Here is a 20,162-nt window from a genome sequence, read left to right as displayed (position 1 = left end):
ATTTAATATTAATTTTAAATATTTTTCTATTAAAAATTTAATAATAAGATATTAAAAACAAAGACAATCTTTATTAAATAAAATATATTCAAATTTTTAACATTATTAAATTTATTATAAATATTTAGTAAAATATAACACAATTTTATTGTTAAAATTATTTTTATAAAAATGATTAAGAATCGTTTAAATGAATTACATGAAAATTATTTGAATCATGGATTATCAATCTCATCATCTGATTCACCAAAAAGTTCTAAGACTTTTATTCAAAGTAATAAAAATAATGAATTAAATAAAGTATGTTTTTTTACTATATCATTTTCCTAATATGTATAGTTATTTACATCATTAGAAACTATAAGAAATTATATAAATAGGATGGAAGAGATACTTGAAATTGTTGAAAAAAAACAAAGTGAAATATTACTAAAACCTGGCATTAATGATTGTAAGTTAAAAAAAATTTTTATATATTATAATTTTAAGGTGCTAATACAATTTTAAATATTTTAAATGAAGAATTCAAAGATCTTACAAAAGTTTGTATGGATCAGGTAAAATCCTGGAACAATGAAATAAAAAGCAACAACACTGCAAGTTTAACAACAATTGAAAGAATAAAAAAAAATCAAATTATATCAATAAATATAAAAATAGGTAAAATAGTATCTAAATATAATAATTGTCAAATGAATTATCGTGATAAAGCTATTAAAAAAATGACAACATATTATAAATCATTAAATAATATCATACCTGAAAATGTTATAGAAAATGCAATCATTTCAAATGACATACAAAAATTATCAGAATCAATTATTTTAGGAAAGTATAATAAAGAGATTATACTTGATAATATTAGCGAAAGAAATAAAAATATTAATAATTTAGAAAAGAATATTCGAGAACTTCATGAGATGTATTGTGATTTGATGATATTAACAGAATTACAAAGTGACAAAGTTAATTGTATAACAAAAGAAATTGAAGAAACTGTTGAACAAGTTGAAAAAGGAAAGAAAAGTATTGACAAATCAAAAAAGAACAAAATTCGTAGTATTAAGGTAGGTAAATTAAATACAAATATTAATTATAAATAGTTTTATATTTTTTTTTATGGTGCTGGTTTTTTAATAATTTTATTCATAGTAATAACAATTAAAAACTTTCTATTACATTAATCTAACTCTTTTGGGCGTTGGTATCCAAAAACTTTATAATCTATATAATAAAGATTGTAAATACTTCTCAACAGATTTTTATCATCATAAATTTGTTTCTTTATCTTTTTTCTAATCTCATTATTTGTAGTTGTATGTGGTGTTTTTGTCATAAAAATATTTTTAATTAAATTTACAATAAAATTTTCATCAAAACCTCTTTTTATAGTAGTTTTTTTTAATTGATTAAGAATATTTTCTTTTTCCTCAAAAGGTAATGTTAAAATTTTGTCTTTATAATTTTTAAAATTACAAAACCATGCTTGTGGCATAAAATGACGATCTTCATATGATTCTTCAATATAAGATGAATTTCTTATTAATAAACGTGCTCTCATTAATTGAATAGAAAGTAGACAATGAATATCATTATGGCAACCATAACAAGTTTCATAGCCAAATTTTTTTTGGGATCCTTCATTAATACATTTATCAACAAATGATGATATAAATCTTTCTACAGGATTTCTTTGAATTGTAAACCAAAACCAATCTTCATTATTTACAATTATTTCATTTTTTTTATTATATGATACAGACTCATATGTTTTATTACTAAAAAAATTTTTATAAATTAATACTACAAATTTACTTTACAAAATCAGAATCATTTTTATAATTTTTATTATAAATAATTTTAGAATTCTTTAATTTTTCCATAAATTTTTTTATCTTAGTACTTAAATTTTTTGGTAATACACAATAAGCAATTTTTTTATTATACTCTTTTATTACATAAGAATAAGCCATATTATGAGGACTAACAATAGGATCATATAATAAATCTATTGCTTCATTTTGAACAGTTTTAATAAATAAATTAGTTTTAGTTTCTAACCTTGAAATTCCATAAAAACTTAGAATAAAAAATGTCAAAATAAACAAATCTAAATAAATTATTTTTTGTTCCATTAGAAAATATTGGAATTTTAAAGTTATGAAAATATAATACTTTTGATGACTTATATTTTAAATGAAATTAGTTTCTGTTGATAAGAATCATTGTGACATAGAAAAATTGGGATTATCTTTAGTATCATAATTAATTAATTTGATAATAATTTGTTAAAATTATATTGAACTGGATTCATTTATTATATATATATATGAAACTTATATAATAAATCTTAAACTAAGAAAACTTTTTTATTTTGTATGGAAAGAAATTAAATTATTGGTATAAGATGTATGGCCTGAATTTATTTTTTATAAACATATTGTGTATACTTCTTTTCTATTTATTTAATTTTAAAGGAAAAATTTTTATTAAAAAATATGGCAAAGAATTACAATCCAGTTGAAGTAGAAAGGCGTAGGCAAAAAAATAGAAATCAAAAAAAGAGTAAACAGTTAAGAAATACACAAAAACATGAATATATGACAAACAAAGATTATGATGGAATCTTAAAACACATGAAACAGTTAGATGAAAATGGTAAGATAAAAATATAATAATTTGAATTATAAATATTTTCAGAAGCTAAAAAAAGGATGCCACCTAAAGCATGTGAAGACAAAAGAAAAAAATTAAAACAGCAATATTTAGAGATAATAAAATTTTATCGAAAAACAGATAACAAACAAAAGATAATGGAATTGGAGTCAAAATTAAGAATTTATGAAAATGAAAGAGACTTTCAGATGAGTGTTTATTTAGCTGAAGCTACAGCAGAAAATCCCTCTGATATACCATTACCTCCAGGACCTGAAATTCCATCTGCTTTACTAATTAATCCACCATCGATGTGCCTAAATATTGACAAGACATCTGATGATATTCCTGGTCCACCATTAGGTCCAATACCAAATTTAATAGAAGTTAGTAAACGATTAAGAAAAGTATTTAGATATGATGATACTGGTGGATCATATCAATCTGGAAATTTCTCTAGAGAAAAAAATCAATCAACATCTAATCAGGGTCCTTCATTGTCAAACACAAATTCTGATAAAAATGCTGAACAAAAAGCAACTGTTAGAGAATTTAGAAAATTTGATCCATCATCAGAAGTTACCATACCAACAGCTCAAATTTCAAGTGCTCCAGTCAAACGAAATATGATTAAAGAAGCTACACGTATAGTTCCAGCACATTTATTAGTTAGAAGAGATGTAACAAAACAAAACAAAAAAAATTCAAATATTTCAACGGGTACAGACTTTGCTATTACTTCATCATTTACGAATCAATTTAATGAAACTAAAAAAACTTCTGATGAAGGAGAAGATTCTAGTATTAAAAAAGGTGGGAACATGGATGAAGCTTATGATTTATTTATGAAACAGATTGATGATTTAATTTAATTTATCAATTGAAAAGGGATATCGTATAGAAGTGATGACTTCTAAATTTTTATTTTATAAAAAAATGTTTTTTTTATTTATTTACTAAAAAAAAATACTTATTGTAAATTTTTAAAAGTTTTTATATGCCTCAGAATGGAGCTCTCACCAGTATATATTATTGGTCTGTCCGCCCGCTCGCACACTCATCATCAGCTAAAGGTCGACCATAATACACATATATTTGCCTTTTATTCATTCCTATGTCATTTGGGTTATCATTTGTAGTTTGATAAAAATATTTTAACATAATATTTTAACAAATATAAATAATGTTTGTATATAAATTAACTATTTTCTTTAATATAAAAAATTTTTCTACTTTAATAATACAAAAATTACAAATATTTTTTAAATGTTTTATTTGTCAAAAAAAAATTAATCCAAAACTAAATAATTAAATTATAAGAAATTATGTATAATAAAGTATAAAGAATCTATATAATTATTTAAAGAGATCATAAAAAAAACAAACGCTACTAATTTTTTTTTTGATATACAAATAAATATTGTTAACATATTTTCTTCATCAACTACTTATTTTTTAAGAAACTATTCTTCCACTTTTTTTTAATTTTCTTTCTATAACATTTAATGATATTAATTATTTTCAAGAATTTGTAATTAATGAAGTTTTAATATGTTGACATTAATGTTGTCTCGGCAGATGAATCATAGTAAATTATCTCCTCTGATGATATTAAGTCAGCTACAAATAAAATAAAATAAATTTATTAAAAAAAAATTATTAAAATTTACCACAATCTGGTATTGTATATAAACCATCACTATCTGGAACAGGTGAAAATTGTTCATAAATTGCTGTCATCCTACTTTTAGCACAACCTGCAGATATTCGTGCATGTGGTTCTGAATCCCACATATCTTCTATAATACTAACAATTTTAGTTGATAAAGTATTTTTAAAAATATATTCATTAAATTCAGGCCTAATTTTTTTCATAACAACTAAATTTCTCATTTCACCTATTGTAGGATTCATACCAACTTTATCTTCATATGGCAATATATATTTAGGTATATTAGATAATGACTCCATTTCTGGAATAAATGTTCTACTTAATATTTCCCATAATACTAATGCTGCTCCATAAATATCAACTTGTAAAAATGCAAAAGCACTAAATTCAGTTGCACCTTCTAATATTTCTGGAGCCATGTACCTTTTTGTTCCAACTTGTTGTAAAACTTCATCTGATGGCATTCTTCCATTTAAGCATGTTGTTGATAATCCAAAATCACTTATACAACATGACAAATCATCTTTAACAAGAATATTTTTTGATTTAATATCATTATGTATAATTGTTGGTTTTGAATCATCACCACCATTAATTTCACCATGTAAATAACAAATTCCATTAATAATTGACATCATCATTTTTGTAGCAACATAAAAAGTTAGTTTATGATTATGTAAATAGTTATTTAATGAACCTTTCTCATGATATTGTAATAAGATTCTATAACTAACACAATTTTCTGTTTTAATATAATCCATTCCTAAATATTTTACAATACTATCATGTTCTTTGACAAATTCATTTGTAAAAATATCTCTTTCTTTTATCCAACTAGCAGCATTTTCTTGATTAAATGTTTTAACAGCTACAATTTGACCATTATATATACCTTTATAAACTTCACCAAAACGTCCTCGTGCCAAAATTTCAATTATATCAATTTGTTTATGATTTGATCTTGGTTTTTCTTTTTCAACTAATAAAGGTTTTTTACCATTATCAATAATTTCCAATGAAACAGATGATTTTTCTTTTTCTTTTGTTTCATTAATATTTTTTCTAATATTTCTTACTATTCTTGGTGAACATAACAAAATAAATGTACATAAAATAAAAAATAATGCTAGTATAATTGTTGTATGGGTATGAACTAATTTATCTTGAGTCATAAAATTATCTTTTTTAACAAGTGATTTATTTAATTCATGATCTTCTTGTGTTGTAACAACTTGATATCTAAGAAATTCTTTTGAATTACAATTAGATTCAAAACAACAACAAAATAAAGCTGATTTATTTGTATCAAGTGCACGAATTTTTTCTTTTAAAATACAATTTTTAATATCAAGACATTCTAAATGAGCATGTTCTTGACTCCAACAACCTTTAGCTTGAAGAGCCTAAAATAATTTATAAAAATATGTAAAAAAAAGAAAAACAAAACAAACTTACATCATTATGTATATCAAAATCAAATCTATTAATAGTATCAAAGACATATGCAGCAGAACAACTAATAGTATGTTCATAATTTTCACGATAACATCGTTTCTTTACTGTACATTCACTAACATTACCTGATAAACATTCACTTTTTTTAAAACTTTCACACCAAATAAAATTCCGCCCTTTTTCATCAATAAAAACAGTTTGGGATCCTTGTCCATTTTCTAATTCATAAACTTTTGTAGGATATTTTTTAAGTACACTACTAGAAGCTATATAAATATATAGATAAATTAATATTAATGCCAACGGGCATCGAAATATTAAGCAATTCTTAATTTTCTTCATTTATAGAAATAATTATATTAATTACCATGTATCAATAAATTGATATAATAAAGTATACATTTAATTTTTCACCTAAAAAAAAAAATTATATTAATAAAAAAATAATATATAAATGAGGATTATTTACAATTATTAAATATGTTGTTTATAAAAAATATAAAAGTTGATGTTTGAAATGTTATAATATATAAACATATTATTAACACAATTTTTTTTATTCTATTCTATATAATAAAATGTTAAATAAAATTTATAATATATTAAATTTTTGCAATCATTACAACAACAACAAAAAAAAAGGAAAGAAATGAAAAGTTGATTTGTAAAAGAATTTTTTACAAATTAATTTTAATTTAAACTGTCATTTTTATACATTAAATTATTAGATTTTAATAATTATTATAAATAAAATTATTTATATTTTTCATTTCTGTCATATGAAAGTGTGATAAGAATATTTAAATTATAATATTAATAAATAATAAAAAAAAATAAGTTTTAAAATAAACAGAAGAAAAAAATTAAATACTATAATCATTAACATTTTTTTAATAATATCACTCTTTTTTTATATTATGTTATATTATATAATATTTTATCCTACAAATTGCATAAAAAAAAATAGAAAAACCTTATAATAAAAATTATTTTTTTTTTTTAGTATAATGAAATCTTAGAAAAATAGGAAATGTTTATATTTAAAAATAAGCTAAGATTGTGTATATTTAATTATTACACTAAAAATTATAATTAACCTACTTTTTTTTATATAAATAAATATAAAAAGAACATCACTATGATTTCTGCATATACCCTGAACAAATCAACATAGAAAAATCAATATACTCCGTGATCTTGAAAATATAATATATATATAAATATTTTATTATTCGGAGCATAAAATATAATTAATTATAATTGTGTAAATATATATAGTATATAAAAAATATAAAAATTAATTTTTTACATTCCCATGTGCATATTAAAAATCATGTTTATACATAAAATAATTTAAGTTTTAAAATTTAAGAAAAATAATTAAGTTTGATATATAAATAAAATTAATATTTATAATAGTTACTTTTTATGATATAATAAATATTCATATTTTTATAAAAAAAAAAAAAAAAAAAAACTCATAAAGTCTTTTTTAATCTTTTGTAAACTTAGAAAAAAAAAAAGTTATTACACTTTAAGGGATAAAAAAAAAATAAAATAGAAGGTTAAATTACAATATACAAAAGTAATAATAAGTAACATTAAAAATTTATTACATAAAACTTTATATACATATTTTTTTGATATTATTACTATTCAACCTTGTTAAATATTCTTATGAAAAAAAATTTTTTTTATTGATAAAGAAGGGTATAGTGTATATTTATTGTGCATGTTATATAATGAAAATATTGTTGCGTCAGTAAAAAAATTATTTTCATTCATACATATATATATATAAATATATATAAATATATTTGTGTCGACAAAATACTCCGTGGTATTTTTAACAGTAAAAATTTTGTATGCCTCTTTTTTTTCTCACTTCTCCCGTTGTTTAGTGGTTCCACCCCGTCACCAACAACAGGATAAAATATCCTACGTTTGAAGATGGCAAATTAAAGAAAAATATATAAAGGTCATTTATATTGTCATTATTTGAAGAAAAAAAAAAGTTATAGAATAGAAATCATGATAGAAATATAGATGATTTATTTTAAAAATTAAAAATATACAACCCTCTTCTTCTCAAAAAAAAAATACTATGATTAAGATAAAAAGTTATATAATATACACATAAATTTTTTTTTAATATAAAAAATATATCTGAATATATTATATAATTTCTATTGAAAGAAAAGTATATGTTAATATGAAAAAAGGATATCTAAATAAACTATAATTATTTGATTAATTTGAAATAACAAACTTAAAATTTTCATAATGGAATATGTATATCTATTTTTATGTTTATATTATTAAAAACTTTTTAGCAACAAAGACCTTAAACTATATATCTAGCTCTTTAATTTTTTAGTTTGTTTACATTGATAAATCTCTTATCTATTTAATTTATTAAAGTATAACGCTGTTAATTTTTTTTTCACAATTTAATTGTTTATAGAAATAATATGAAACAATAATTGTTTTTAATAAAAAAAAAATTTGTAATCCAAAATATGATCACAGAATATAATCGAAATATAATTTTAATAATATATATATATTTTTTTTGATTAAATTTATAATATCATTTAAAAGATTTAAATAAAATAATATAAAAATATATATAGTTTTTAAATATTCTCATAGTAAACACTTTTTCCCTATAATTTTCCATAAAATATATTTCATCTATGTGCAAGTAATGTTAATAAAAAAAAATAAAATTTTTTTTAATATTTTCTTACGGACATGACACAAAAATAAAAACAATAATATATATAATTATTTCTTGATTATTAAATAAATATTAATGATTATAATATAATTAAAGAAAGTAAATTTATATAAAAAAAAATTATATAAACTTCACATAAAGCAAAAACGTAATTTATCATAATAAAAAAAAATAAATAAAACTAATTTTATAAAAAAAAAGTGTATAAAAATAATGTTAAGCTTATATTCTATTTTTTTTATTTGTTTATATTTATCAATATCTAGAATAAAAAAAGAAAAAACAAATTTTAAGAAAATCAAAAGGATAAAATATTTGTAACAATATAATCTTTTGGAATAATGATTGTAAGATTGACTTAAGTTTAGATAAATAAAACTTCTTGTAAACAAAACTTTGTCAACAAATTAATATTATCAAAATATTCCCGTTTTTTTTATTTTCAGCAATTAAATAATTGGAACTAATTTTTTTTTTCTATTTCTTTTCTATTTTTATAGTATTTTTTTTTTAAATATCCAGATAAAGTATTTTTAAAATATAAGTAACGTAAAAAATCATATTTTAAGGGAAATGTATCATCTTTTATATATGAAAAATAATTATTTCTTTAATTATATGTATTTAATAATTATTAGGTATATAAAAAATTCATTAATTATTTATTCATACTTATTATTTAATAGAAAAATAGTACTAAAATTTAAACATTTTACACAATCTGGTCAGCTTTTAAAATGATTTTAAAATTAATCAATATTAAAATTATATACCTATATAAATTTGATATTAAATGACAAAAATTTTATAATAATAATAATAAAATAATAATACATATTCCTTATCATACTCATTTATTTTTCTTAATAACTATTTTTAAAAAAAAAAAAAACTTCAAACATTATGAATTTTTATGTATAATAAAAATAATGTTATATAATTATTTTTTTATCAAAAAGAACAAATAATTATCACTCATCATATTAAAAAACTTTTTTTTATTCTCAGATTTTAATTAAATTTTTTAATTTTAATTATATTTAAAAATTAATCAGCATCTAGTTAAATAAAGTAAATTATATACAAAAAAAGAATAATGTTAATTTTAAAATATTGCAGTTTTTTTTAAAATTATACTATACTTTTAATTTACTTAGGCAAACCTTCATTTATATTATCATTAGAGGAACATTTACAAATTTTCATTTATAAATGATAATTCTATAGTATTTTCATAATTTATTCTATTCAAATATAATATAAACAACAAATATATCCAATACTCTTTTATCTTATCAATGATCAAAAATTAGTAGTAGATGCATATTTTAAATAAAATTATATTAAAAGGTCAATATTAATTATATTTTGTTTTAATTATATTTTCTTCTCCTAATTTTGTTTTCTTAAATAGCTAAAATTGATAAATAAAAGTAGAATATATTAATTATTTATTTATTCATTTGCCAGAAATTTTAAAAATATCATTGATATATTAAATGTTCATTTAAAAAAAATTTTTTATACGTTGAGATATAATCATTAAGACTTATAGAAGAATTAGAATACCTTAAAAATATATAAAAAAGAAAAATAAGAATCATTATATTATCTATAAAAAAAACATTTTTACATAATGACGTGATAAAAAAAAAATTAAATATTCAAAATCCAATCTATGATAAATAAAAAAAGTCAATATTTGCTTAACAAAAGTTAATATTTTAAATATTTACTTATATATATATTTATAAAAAAAAATTATGATTCCAATTTAATTACATCACATATAAAACTTTTTTTTATAATAACATTCTTATCAGCATTCTTCTTCAGATATAAAAAATTACTGTTTTTTTTAATAGTACGTAAATAATCTTATTACTATTTAGTATAATATAAAATAATTTTACATTAAATTTAATTAAAAAAATTCAAATAATTAATATTTAACATTGAATAAATAAAATTATTAAAGTAACAAATAAAAATTTTGCCTTTTTTAATTACTCTAAATTATTAAAATTATATTTGTCAAGTTTATTTATTTTTATTATGCAAAAAAAAGAGAAGTATTAAAATATCTTCAAAATGCAAAATTTTATGTCTTACAATTTAAGTATTACGTAATTCTTTTGATTGTATACTAATTCAAATGGTTCAATGAATTTTTGATTTCGTGTCTGAATAGTTTTTTCAATTAATTCACAATTATTAATATTATTAATATTATCTGGATCTTGAAGATCCCACATTGTTCTATATGAACAATGAGCTCTATAATTTATAAATTAATCTTTTTTTTGTGTTTTCTTATTACTTACTTTGTAGGATGTGACATACAATTATGAGGTTGAAAAAGAAAATAATTGATTCCCATATTTTTTAAAGTATTATAAACATCAACAATTGCTTTTTTTGAAAAAACAGAGTAAACTTTTAGGGTTCTATTTCTTATCTCAACATGTTCATAATGTGGATGATTAGCAATAGGGCGTAATGTTGATAATTTAACATTAGCCATCAATGGCATAGGCCCAGCAAAAACATCATTTTCTTTTGTATTATACTTTATCCATTCAAAAACAAACTCTTGATCAGGATTTGAATATTCTCCAATTTTTGATAATTCTTTTTGAACATTTTCTATTCCTTTAAATCCCATACAACCAATTAATCCAAATATTATTCCATAAATGTATATTTTTTTTAATTTAATAGGCCAAAAAAATGTATTTAAACTACCTCCAGCTAAAATACATAAATGTGGTGTTGCAAAAAGTTTTAATCTCATTATTAAACAAGCTAATATACAAAAAGCTATACTTTGTAAAGCATGATAAATAATATCACAATAACTTTTATCCAATGGATAAATAGATGGTTTTAATAATGTAAAGAGTTCTTTCTTTAAAACATAAAAGATAACTAGTAAAAATCCAACTATAGCAGTTGGAAATAATAAAGTTATTGAAATTTTTGTTATAGGTTCCATTGTTATAAAATCAAATTCAGCTGCACAAGTATATAACCTTGTATGAAAATTAGCAAAATCACTAAATTTTGATTTTACAATGTCAAAAATGTGTGAATCATCTTCAATATTCAATGTATTTGAAATTCCGTATTTTAATCCAAGTGTTAAAATGACAAATAATAATAAACGTAAAGGAACTGAGATTATCTTTGGTGTATGAGATTCAAAATAAACTAAGAAGTGGAAAATAACTATAAATGATAATAATGATGTTAAGTATAGTGATGTTAACATCATATCATTACCAAATAACAAGATATATGATATAATAAATCCCATTAAATGAGAATAAATTAATGAAGATATAATATTTCTTGGTACATAAGCTAATAAATATAAAATATATAGTGCAAAAACTTGAGTAAAAAATACAAATTGTGAAAACTGCCAGAAAAGACATGCAGATGTAGTGAAAATTGTAAATAAAGATAACAAACTAAATTTAGGTAATTTCCATTTTAAAATAACAGTCAATATAAGCATTTGAAGAAGAATCATTGGATAACCAAAAGATTCTCTTAATGGTGGTGTCCATTGAACTCTTGTAGCTTCACTATGATTAAACATAAAACAACAAAATGAAATTAAACCACCAAAAAAGGTTTCAGAAATTATACATCCAATTAAAAAAATAGAACCAGCTACTGTACCAGAAATACCAAATACACCATAAATATAAAAGTAATGATAATTAAGTATACCTTCACATGAAGTTATTGGTGGTAAATCACCACCTCTATTAGTTTGATAACATCTTTCACTAGTAAACTTAAATATATCATTAAGATTTTTAAAGTTTCTATATAAAAATCCTAATATAACTTCTGGATATAGATTAAATCTATTCAATGTATTAATTTCATGACCATATTCAGTAACATTATCATAAATTATCTTTTCCAATCCATTGACAAAAGATTCTGCCTTAACTATAGTTTTATAATATGAAAAATACAATCCCATTTCTGTTCTATATGCCATTTCTCTTTCAAAATCAGCTAGATAAGAAAAATGTATGTCATTTTCATACAATAATGATAAATAATATGAATGACATACTGATAAAAGTAATGCTGGAAAAAAAGATTTGTTTATATTTTATTAAAATTTAATTTTTATTACCAATAATAAGTAGAAAAATAAAGTAAAATTTTGATTGTGAAAAATAATTATTTATAGTTTCATTTTCTTTCTTAAGTTTAATATTATTTTTTTTAGACATCTTTTTTAAATTTGAACATCAAATATATTATCAAATATAAAAGATCAATAAAATAAACAGGTAGTATAATGATTGAGATATAAATCAAATGAATTATTAATATATTTATTTTATTATAAATAAATTACTTTAATATATAAAAATTTGTCTACTTAATCCTTAAAATTTGATATAATAAATTTAACAAATATACTTTATCATTTATTTAACTATAACTATCTGAATGTGGATATGTAATATGATTATTTTTAAACAACAAAGAAACTTTATACCAAAAGTTACTCTCATATTGAAAACCTGTTGAAAAATGTATATTTCTTTACTGTATGGAATATTACCCCATCAACCTAATTTTTTCCACCAATAACACTTTTTTTGGCACTTCTAAAACAGGATATACCCCCTAAAATTTATTTTTTTAAATTATTATTTATTTTGATTTAATATTTCAATATATTTTTTAAATTAATATTTTTTTTATTAAAATTTTAAACATTTTTCTTACTTTATCTAAATCTCTTTTTAAAATTTTAGTGGTTAAAATATGTCTAAGAGAGGTCGTGGTGGAGCTTCAGGAGCTAAATTCCGTGTTACACTTGGTCTTCCAGTTGGAGCTGTAATTAATTGTGCCGATAACTCTGGAGCCAAAAATTTATTCGTCATTGCTGTTTACGGTATCCGTGGACGTTTAAATAGATTACCAAGTGCTGGTGTTGGAGATATGTTTGTTGCTTCAGTCAAGAAGGGTAAACCAGAATTGAGAAAGAAGGGTAGGGATAAAAATAATTTAATAAATATTTGTAAATACAATTCTTGACATTTCTTTTAGTCTTACAAGCTGTTGTTATTAGACAACGTAAACAATACCGTAGAAAAGATGGTACTGTTCTTTATTTTGAAGACAATGCTGGAGTTATTGTTAACAATAAAGGAGAAATGAAAGGATCAGCTATTACCGGACCGGTTGCTAAAGAATGCGCAGATTTATGGCCAAGAATTGCCTCAAATGCCGGATCTGTTGCTTAATTTTGTTAAACATTACTCTCTGGATATTTGTTATGTGTTATTGTTTATCTTTCCATAAATTCTATGGTAAAATTTCTATTTAATTTTTTCTTCTACATTTTATCTTAAAATTTAAAAAACAAAACAAAAGTAAAGACATATATTTATTATTAATAAACATAAATCTAAATATATAAAATAAATTAAAAATGACGACCGTCCTAAAATAACGATTGCCATAACTTTCCATTAAATTTTATAATAATAAAAATACAACAAAATATATATATTTAATAAGAGTCAAGAAAATTAAACAGTTTTGTTAGAAGAAGATAGAATTCTTTCCAATATGGAATTTTTTGTTTTTAAACAATTAGTAACATATTCCAATGATCTTCTATTGCTAACACTAGATTCCTCATCACCATTTATAAGATGAACACATTCTGGTGTGTAAGGTTCAACTATCCGAACACAATCTAATACCACAATATCTTTTTTATCCCACCTTATTTTATCAATAGTCTGCTGGAGAACTAGAAATGCTTCTTGCCCATCTCTTGATATTTGCACTTTCATACATTGTTGTTCTCTTTTTTTTATAGCTGCTGCCATCCGATTATTTCGCTCCTCAAAGGTACTCGTAGTTGGAAATGGTAGTTTAAAGCCTGATTGAGGGGCTTTGAGTATTTTAACCTATAAAAATGTAAATTATAATTTTATTTCAAAATAAACAAATCATCAAAAAAAAAAAAAACTTACATCATTAAAGTGATGCATATTTACTATCTTTAACTGTGGATTCTTATCATTACTTTCTGGAATATAGATAGCCATGATTTGATAATCTAAATGGTATGCCAATAAAATACCTTCAAGAACTTCTCCTGTTCTGGAGGTCATTGATATTAAAGAACCTTGAGCAAAAAGAGCGCTCAAACTACCTTGATAATCGTCATCATTTGGAAAACAACTCATAGAAAAGGCTTCTGAAGACATTAAGATGATGTTATAACTAAGAAGCCTGAGTCCCTCGGAGGTTAGATCTAATAGCTAACCCTTTATCGCTAAAAGAAAAATTTTTATTAAACTTCAAAGAATAATAGTTATCATGATAATAAAATAAATGTATAATAATAACAAGATAAAATAAATATCATTAAAAACATTTTTTCACATAAGCCAAAAAGCGATAAGGAATATTTCATTATTCGCTTGAAGAGAACGTGTTTTTTGAAAAGTGCGTCTTCCCTTCATTTAATAGAAGCTGTTAAGGGTAATGAAAGTTAGTTTAACAGGGCGCCTCATAAAAAATCTGCATAATGAATAATCGCCAACCACCATCTGCTTTATTTGTGTTTTGGTAAGAAGAATTATTTTTCATTTTAATTTAATTTAACCGTTAAAAATTGTCAAAAAAGATTTTATTTTTATACAAAAGAATCATCAAGAGAAAGATATATGTTTTTCTTATCAAAATGATTTAAATGGAAAGTATTAATTAAAAAGATGGATGTTTTACATATATATAATCTAATTTAAAGATATAATAAAAAATCAACATGCATAATTTTGTCAATCCTTAACTGAAATATGTAGAAGATAAAAGGGCAACTACCGCTTTCTACCATTACAAGTCGTCACAAATCTGTAACTAAAACAATTACAGACAACATCTTTCGTGACCTGCTGTGTTTAATTTCTCCATTTATGCCTTACTACTATATTTTCAATAAACTATAATATAATAGTGCTATGTTTTGTAATCATCAGTAATCATCATGTTTGGCGCGGTTGTCAGGAGAGGATATACACTAATAACAATATCAATAGGAAAAAACTTTTGTGTTCTGGCATTACTTTTCTCACAAGATACAATTAATAATATTTTAATTCTTTGAAATGATATATTATTTTTTTTTTATTTTACCTACTTATTATATTAAGATTTTAAAAATTAATCATTTTCTATTCCCTTCGTTTCCGCTACTATTTCTCTGTTAACTTTTTGCTTTCATCTACTTTGTTTAGCTTAATCTGATTTTAAATTTAGATATATATTATTCTCATCTACAAAATATATATATGTATATTAAGGATACTTCTTTGTCTTCATTAGCATATTTTGTTTCTCGCTGTAATAGTCTAACAATTTTTCTATATGTGAGGAATAATTTATTCCATTATTATATGGGGTGTATCTTCTTTTTTTTTCTATCTTTGATATATTATACGCTCCCTCTCATTAAGTTACAATGATTTTTGTTTGATTCTTCATCTTAATTTTTGTATTATTTTATAATCGAATATTTTTTAAATAGTTGTTTATATATATTTATCCAGTAGTTTTAAAAACTATTTTTTTGTCACAATAAGTTAATTATTCTTTTACTACCAGTAGTGGACTTTTTATTATACTAAAAAATCATTCATTTGTTGTAATTGTGCCAGTCTATTTACATAAGATTAACATAGTTATATTATTTTTCTTTAACAAGTACTTATATAAGTTTTATGTCAATAAACATTGGAATTAAAACAGATATATAAAATGTACATTTTTATGATAAACGGCATCAAATTGTCGGTAGAAGTATTGAGATGATATTAACCCTTTTATTTGTCATCATTTTAATACACAAATTTATTCTTTTTTTTTCTTAAATTTAATATGAACTTTTTTAGAAACATGTCTTTTGAAAAATTATATCACGGAGGGCTAAAGCAGCTGAAAATTTTTAAAATACAGTCAGATGTTCATGAAGAGACAACTGTTGGAAGTATATTTAATTCATATAAATTTGTACTTTTTTATCTTTTAAAAAGTAGTGATCGATTGCATCTTGATTTAAATATACTTATTCCACAACTTATTTCAAATAGAATTAATGAGGAAAAAAATGCTGATAAGAATAGTAAAACGTATTTTTACCATTAGTAATATTATAAATTTAAACAATTTATTTTAGGTCGTCAAAATTGAAACAATTCTTTAGTTTAAAGAAAAAGAAAATTAAAAAGGAGGAAACAGAAGGTATATCATATGTAGGAGAAAATGTAGTAATTTTATTTGATATTGACAATAACTCTAATTGTGATTACACAAATCTCCTAAATTCAATAAATATCCCATCTAATCAGAAAGATTTATGGTACAGATTGAACATTGATTCCCCATCTTTTCTAGGGAAATTTTTACGAACACTTCATTATAGTAAAATTCCTTTACTTACATTAATTGAAACTGAATCAAAGAAGATTATGACATATGAAGCTAAACGTTGGTTAATGGAAGATCCATGTGGAGCTAATTATCCATGGTTTGATGAACCATTGTCATCAATATTTAAAGGTAAACTGTATAAAAAAGATGAAGATGGTAATGAAAAAAATAAAATTGAAGTTGATTATTCAACAATTTCTTCAACTGTTAAAGCTCTTATATTTGGAGCAAATTGGGCACCTCCATGTAAAAATCTTGTTAAACAACTAATACCAATTTATAAACAAATGAAAACATCTAAAATAAATATTGAATTTATCTTTTGTAGTAGTGATTTAAGTGAAAGCTCTTACAAAGCGTTTTATAGCCAAATGCCATGGTATGCTTTTCCTTATGATAAAGTTAGATTGGGAAATTTATCAAAAACCATAGGCATATCAGATATACCTGCAATTGTTATAGTTGATGAAAATGATAAAATTATAACAAAACATGGAAAAAGTTGTCTTTTATATGATCAATTTGGTAAAAACTTTCCATGGAATAGAAAACCAATGTATGAGTTAAATGAAGCTACAGCATCAAGATTAAATGATGGTTTATCATTAGTACTATTTACGGAAGGAACACCAGAAGACGTCAAATTTTCTGTTGAAATTCTTAAACCAATTAGTGAAGAGTATTCAATAGTTAAAGAAAATAATTCAAATTCTGATGAAGATAAATTAAATAATACAGGTGTAACAAAAAGTACTTCACTAGCTTCAATGGATAGTATTATGACTATTCAAGATAATATACAAATTTTTTATACTGGTGAAGATCCTATTTGTGATCATGTATGTTTGTTTATTTACATTTACTAAATAGTGTCTTTTATTTGTCTTTTTAGATAATGGATAATCTAGGACTTGGTGATGCGGAACTTCCTTTGATAGCGATAATTGACATTCTTTCTGGAACATTAGCTTTATGTGACAATCCGGATGTCTCAGGAGACATCATATCACAATTTATACTAGATTATAAAAATGATAAAGTACCTTTGATAAATCTACCTTCATCAAAAACTGAAAAGACACAAAAAGTTGGGGGCATTCCCATGAAAGTTATTGAACAAGCTTTAGATAAAACAATGGTTCAAGAAACATCATAAAACTTTTTTTCTAGATCATTTTTTTTTTCTACTTTATATATATTTATAAATTTAGTGATAATAATATATTATTTGATTATTGTTTATTCTCTTAATTTATTAAGATACATTATGCCATTTTCAATATTCGTAGCTTAAAAAATATTAACAATTAGTGCTAACTGCTCAAAAGTCTTGGCACGGCTTTCTGTTGTTTAAAGCATTGGAATTGTGTTCTCCTCAGAGGTGTTACTACATCATCTATTGTATCTTAGATCTCGTATCATTTCATACCACCAAGAATTTGCATATTTTTCAATTGTAATATATAGATATTATTAAAGTATTACATTTTATAGTATAAAATTCTAATCACTAATATGGAAAATCAAACTTCTGTTGAAAGGGCTATATACCGCCGTAATGAGTGTGGATGTAGGAAAGAGGATTGGTATGAATGGCCACCAATGGATTTTATGAAGATGGATTCAACACTTAATGTCCAACAATTAATTCAACAAAATATTCATCTTAAGAAAAGTAGTGTTCAAATTTTAGATCTTCCTAAAGGAGTTAATTATGGAGTTTGGAAGTATGAGCATTTAAGACAATTTTGTATGGAATTAAATGGATTGGCAGTTATGCTGCAAATTGAATGTAATCCTGAATCATGTCCCCAAATGAATGCCACAGAACAATGGTTATTCCTTTGTGCAGCTCATAAAGAACCAAAAAATGTAAGTTTATGACAAGAATATCTTTATAATAATAATTTAATTTTAAGTGTTCTGCAATTGACTATACACGACATACGCTAGATGGAGCAGCAACGCTACTTAATTCAAATCGTTATTTTCCTTCTCGAGTTGACATTAAGGAATCATCTCTTTCAAAAATTGGTTCTACCTGCCGTCGTGTTTACAGAATTTTTGCTCACGCTTATTTTCATCATCGATCTTGTTTTGATCAATTTGAAGCTGAAACGGGACTATGCTCTCGGTTTACGCTTTTTGTAACTAAATATAATTTAATGGCACAGGAACATTTAATTGTACCTATTGAAATACCCGAAATTAAAGATGATAAATAAACGGTGTTATCCTTTTCTGCTATGTTTTTTTATAATTGTTTTATTAAGCAATTACTATTTTTATTATTGTAATTTTAATTGTATATATTTTGTAACATATATTTTAAGATAAAAAAAATAAAGCTGATCCTAGAAAATTATTATATTTTTTCTTCTATAAATTCTATTGTTTCTGCTAAGGAATTTTGTGGTGTAGATTGAAGAAGAACATCCAGCAGACCTACCTCATAAGCTTCGACAGCTGTCATTTTATTACCAGTTAAAATCATTTCCATAGCCAATGATTTACCTATTTTTTTGGGAAGCCTTTGTGTTCCACCACATCCTAAATAATAACATATTAAAGTTAAAATTTTCCATCATCATACCTGGTATAATACCGAGTTTGATTTCCGGAAGAGCAAATAAGCCATTTTTGGTTCCTAAAATTTTATCACACATTAATGCCAATTCTAATCCACCACCATAACATATTCCTTTGACTAAAGCAAATTTTGGCTTTTTAATGTCATCTAAAAAGTACCATTGTTTTGGAAAATCTTCCTCCACTATTTTTTCATAAGTATATTGACTTATTTCATTAATATTAGCACCTTGTGAAAATGCTTTATCAATGGAACTTGTAAGTAAAATATATTTAATTGAAGGATCGTTTTCAGCTTCCTTACATGATACTTCTAATTCAGTCATCAAAGATTTACTTAGACTGTTAAATGTTCTTGGATTATTTAAAGTTACTAGAGCAATATCATTTTGAGTACCAACAACTTTCTTGATAATTAGAGAATTATTTCTAATAATATTATTACGAAAAGTTGACAAAAACATTATTTTCACTATCAATTAATAACATTATTTTTATAACATATACTTATCTTCAATATATGATCACTAAGTGTATGCGTTTCTCCAAAGCAAAAATTTACAT

At 22.5% G+C, this 20,162-nt stretch overlaps 9 protein-coding genes across 9 annotated transcripts; 5 read left to right on the top strand and 4 right to left on the bottom strand.

The window, feature by feature from the left end:
- Positions 1–171: 171 nt before the first annotated feature.
- Positions 172–1,184, top strand: SRAE_2000055300 (Syntaxin-4; the record flags this gene model as incomplete). Its single annotated transcript, XM_024651397.1, has 4 exons — positions 172–300; positions 340–451; positions 490–1,067; positions 1,104–1,184. The coding sequence occupies 4 exons, from the start codon at positions 172–174 to the stop codon at positions 1,182–1,184; spliced, it is 900 nt and encodes a 299-aa protein (XP_024505078.1).
- Positions 1,185–1,409: 225 nt separating this feature from the next.
- On the bottom strand, positions 1,410–2,135 carry SRAE_2000055200 (Sulfotransferase family-containing protein; the record flags this gene model as incomplete). The annotated part of the gene is made up of 3 exons (XM_024651395.1): positions 1,410–1,429; positions 1,510–1,778; positions 1,816–2,135. The coding sequence occupies 3 exons, from the start codon at positions 2,133–2,135 to the stop codon at positions 1,410–1,412; spliced, it is 609 nt and encodes a 202-aa protein (XP_024505077.1).
- A 363-nt stretch (positions 2,136–2,498) lies between these two features.
- Positions 2,499–3,527, top strand: SRAE_2000055100 (WW domain binding protein 11 family-containing protein; the record flags this gene model as incomplete). The annotated part of the gene is made up of 2 exons (XM_024651394.1): positions 2,499–2,658; positions 2,701–3,527. The coding sequence occupies 2 exons, from the start codon at positions 2,499–2,501 to the stop codon at positions 3,525–3,527; spliced, it is 987 nt and encodes a 328-aa protein (XP_024505076.1).
- Positions 3,528–4,201: 674 nt separating this feature from the next.
- SRAE_2000055000 (Punt) lies at positions 4,202–12,781 on the bottom strand (the record flags this gene model as incomplete). The annotated part of the gene is made up of 6 exons (XM_024651393.1): positions 4,202–4,275; positions 4,326–5,730; positions 5,783–6,041; positions 10,635–10,799; positions 10,847–12,632; positions 12,682–12,781. 6 exons carry the CDS (start codon positions 12,779–12,781, stop codon positions 4,202–4,204), a joined length of 3,789 nt encoding a protein of 1,262 aa, XP_024505075.1.
- Positions 12,782–13,325: 544 nt separating this feature from the next.
- SRAE_2000054900 (60S ribosomal protein L23) lies at positions 13,326–13,807 on the top strand (the record flags this gene model as incomplete). The annotated part of the gene is made up of 2 exons (XM_024651392.1): positions 13,326–13,551; positions 13,611–13,807. 2 exons carry the CDS (start codon positions 13,326–13,328, stop codon positions 13,805–13,807), a joined length of 423 nt encoding a protein of 140 aa, XP_024505074.1.
- A 288-nt stretch (positions 13,808–14,095) lies between these two features.
- SRAE_2000054800 (Anticodon-binding domain-containing protein) lies at positions 14,096–14,785 on the bottom strand (the record flags this gene model as incomplete). The annotated part of the gene is made up of 3 exons (XM_024651391.1): positions 14,096–14,482; positions 14,549–14,604; positions 14,659–14,785. The coding sequence occupies 3 exons, from the start codon at positions 14,783–14,785 to the stop codon at positions 14,096–14,098; spliced, it is 570 nt and encodes a 189-aa protein (XP_024505073.1).
- A 323-nt stretch (positions 14,786–15,108) lies between these two features.
- SRAE_2000054700 (Nucleoredoxin) lies at positions 15,109–18,165 on the top strand (the record flags this gene model as incomplete). Its single annotated transcript, XM_024651390.1, has 4 exons — positions 15,109–15,141; positions 16,512–16,708; positions 16,756–17,848; positions 17,902–18,165. The coding sequence occupies 4 exons, from the start codon at positions 15,109–15,111 to the stop codon at positions 18,163–18,165; spliced, it is 1,587 nt and encodes a 528-aa protein (XP_024505072.1).
- A 359-nt stretch (positions 18,166–18,524) lies between these two features.
- On the top strand, positions 18,525–19,234 carry SRAE_2000054600 (MOB kinase activator-like 4; the record flags this gene model as incomplete). Its single annotated transcript, XM_024651389.1, has 2 exons — positions 18,525–18,881; positions 18,929–19,234. 2 exons carry the CDS (start codon positions 18,525–18,527, stop codon positions 19,232–19,234), a joined length of 663 nt encoding a protein of 220 aa, XP_024505071.1.
- A 140-nt stretch (positions 19,235–19,374) lies between these two features.
- SRAE_2000054500 (Enoyl-CoA hydratase, mitochondrial) lies at positions 19,375–20,062 on the bottom strand (the record flags this gene model as incomplete). Its single annotated transcript, XM_024651388.1, has 2 exons — positions 19,375–19,559; positions 19,603–20,062. The coding sequence occupies 2 exons, from the start codon at positions 20,060–20,062 to the stop codon at positions 19,375–19,377; spliced, it is 645 nt and encodes a 214-aa protein (XP_024505070.1).
- Positions 20,063–20,162: the final 100 nt, after the last annotated feature.

This window comes from Strongyloides ratti (genome assembly GCF_001040885.1).
Source record: "Strongyloides ratti genome assembly S_ratti_ED321, chromosome : 2".
Lineage (NCBI taxonomy): Eukaryota > Metazoa > Nematoda > Chromadorea > Rhabditida > Strongyloididae > Strongyloides > Strongyloides ratti.
This window is presented reverse-complemented; position numbering and strand designations above follow the sequence as displayed.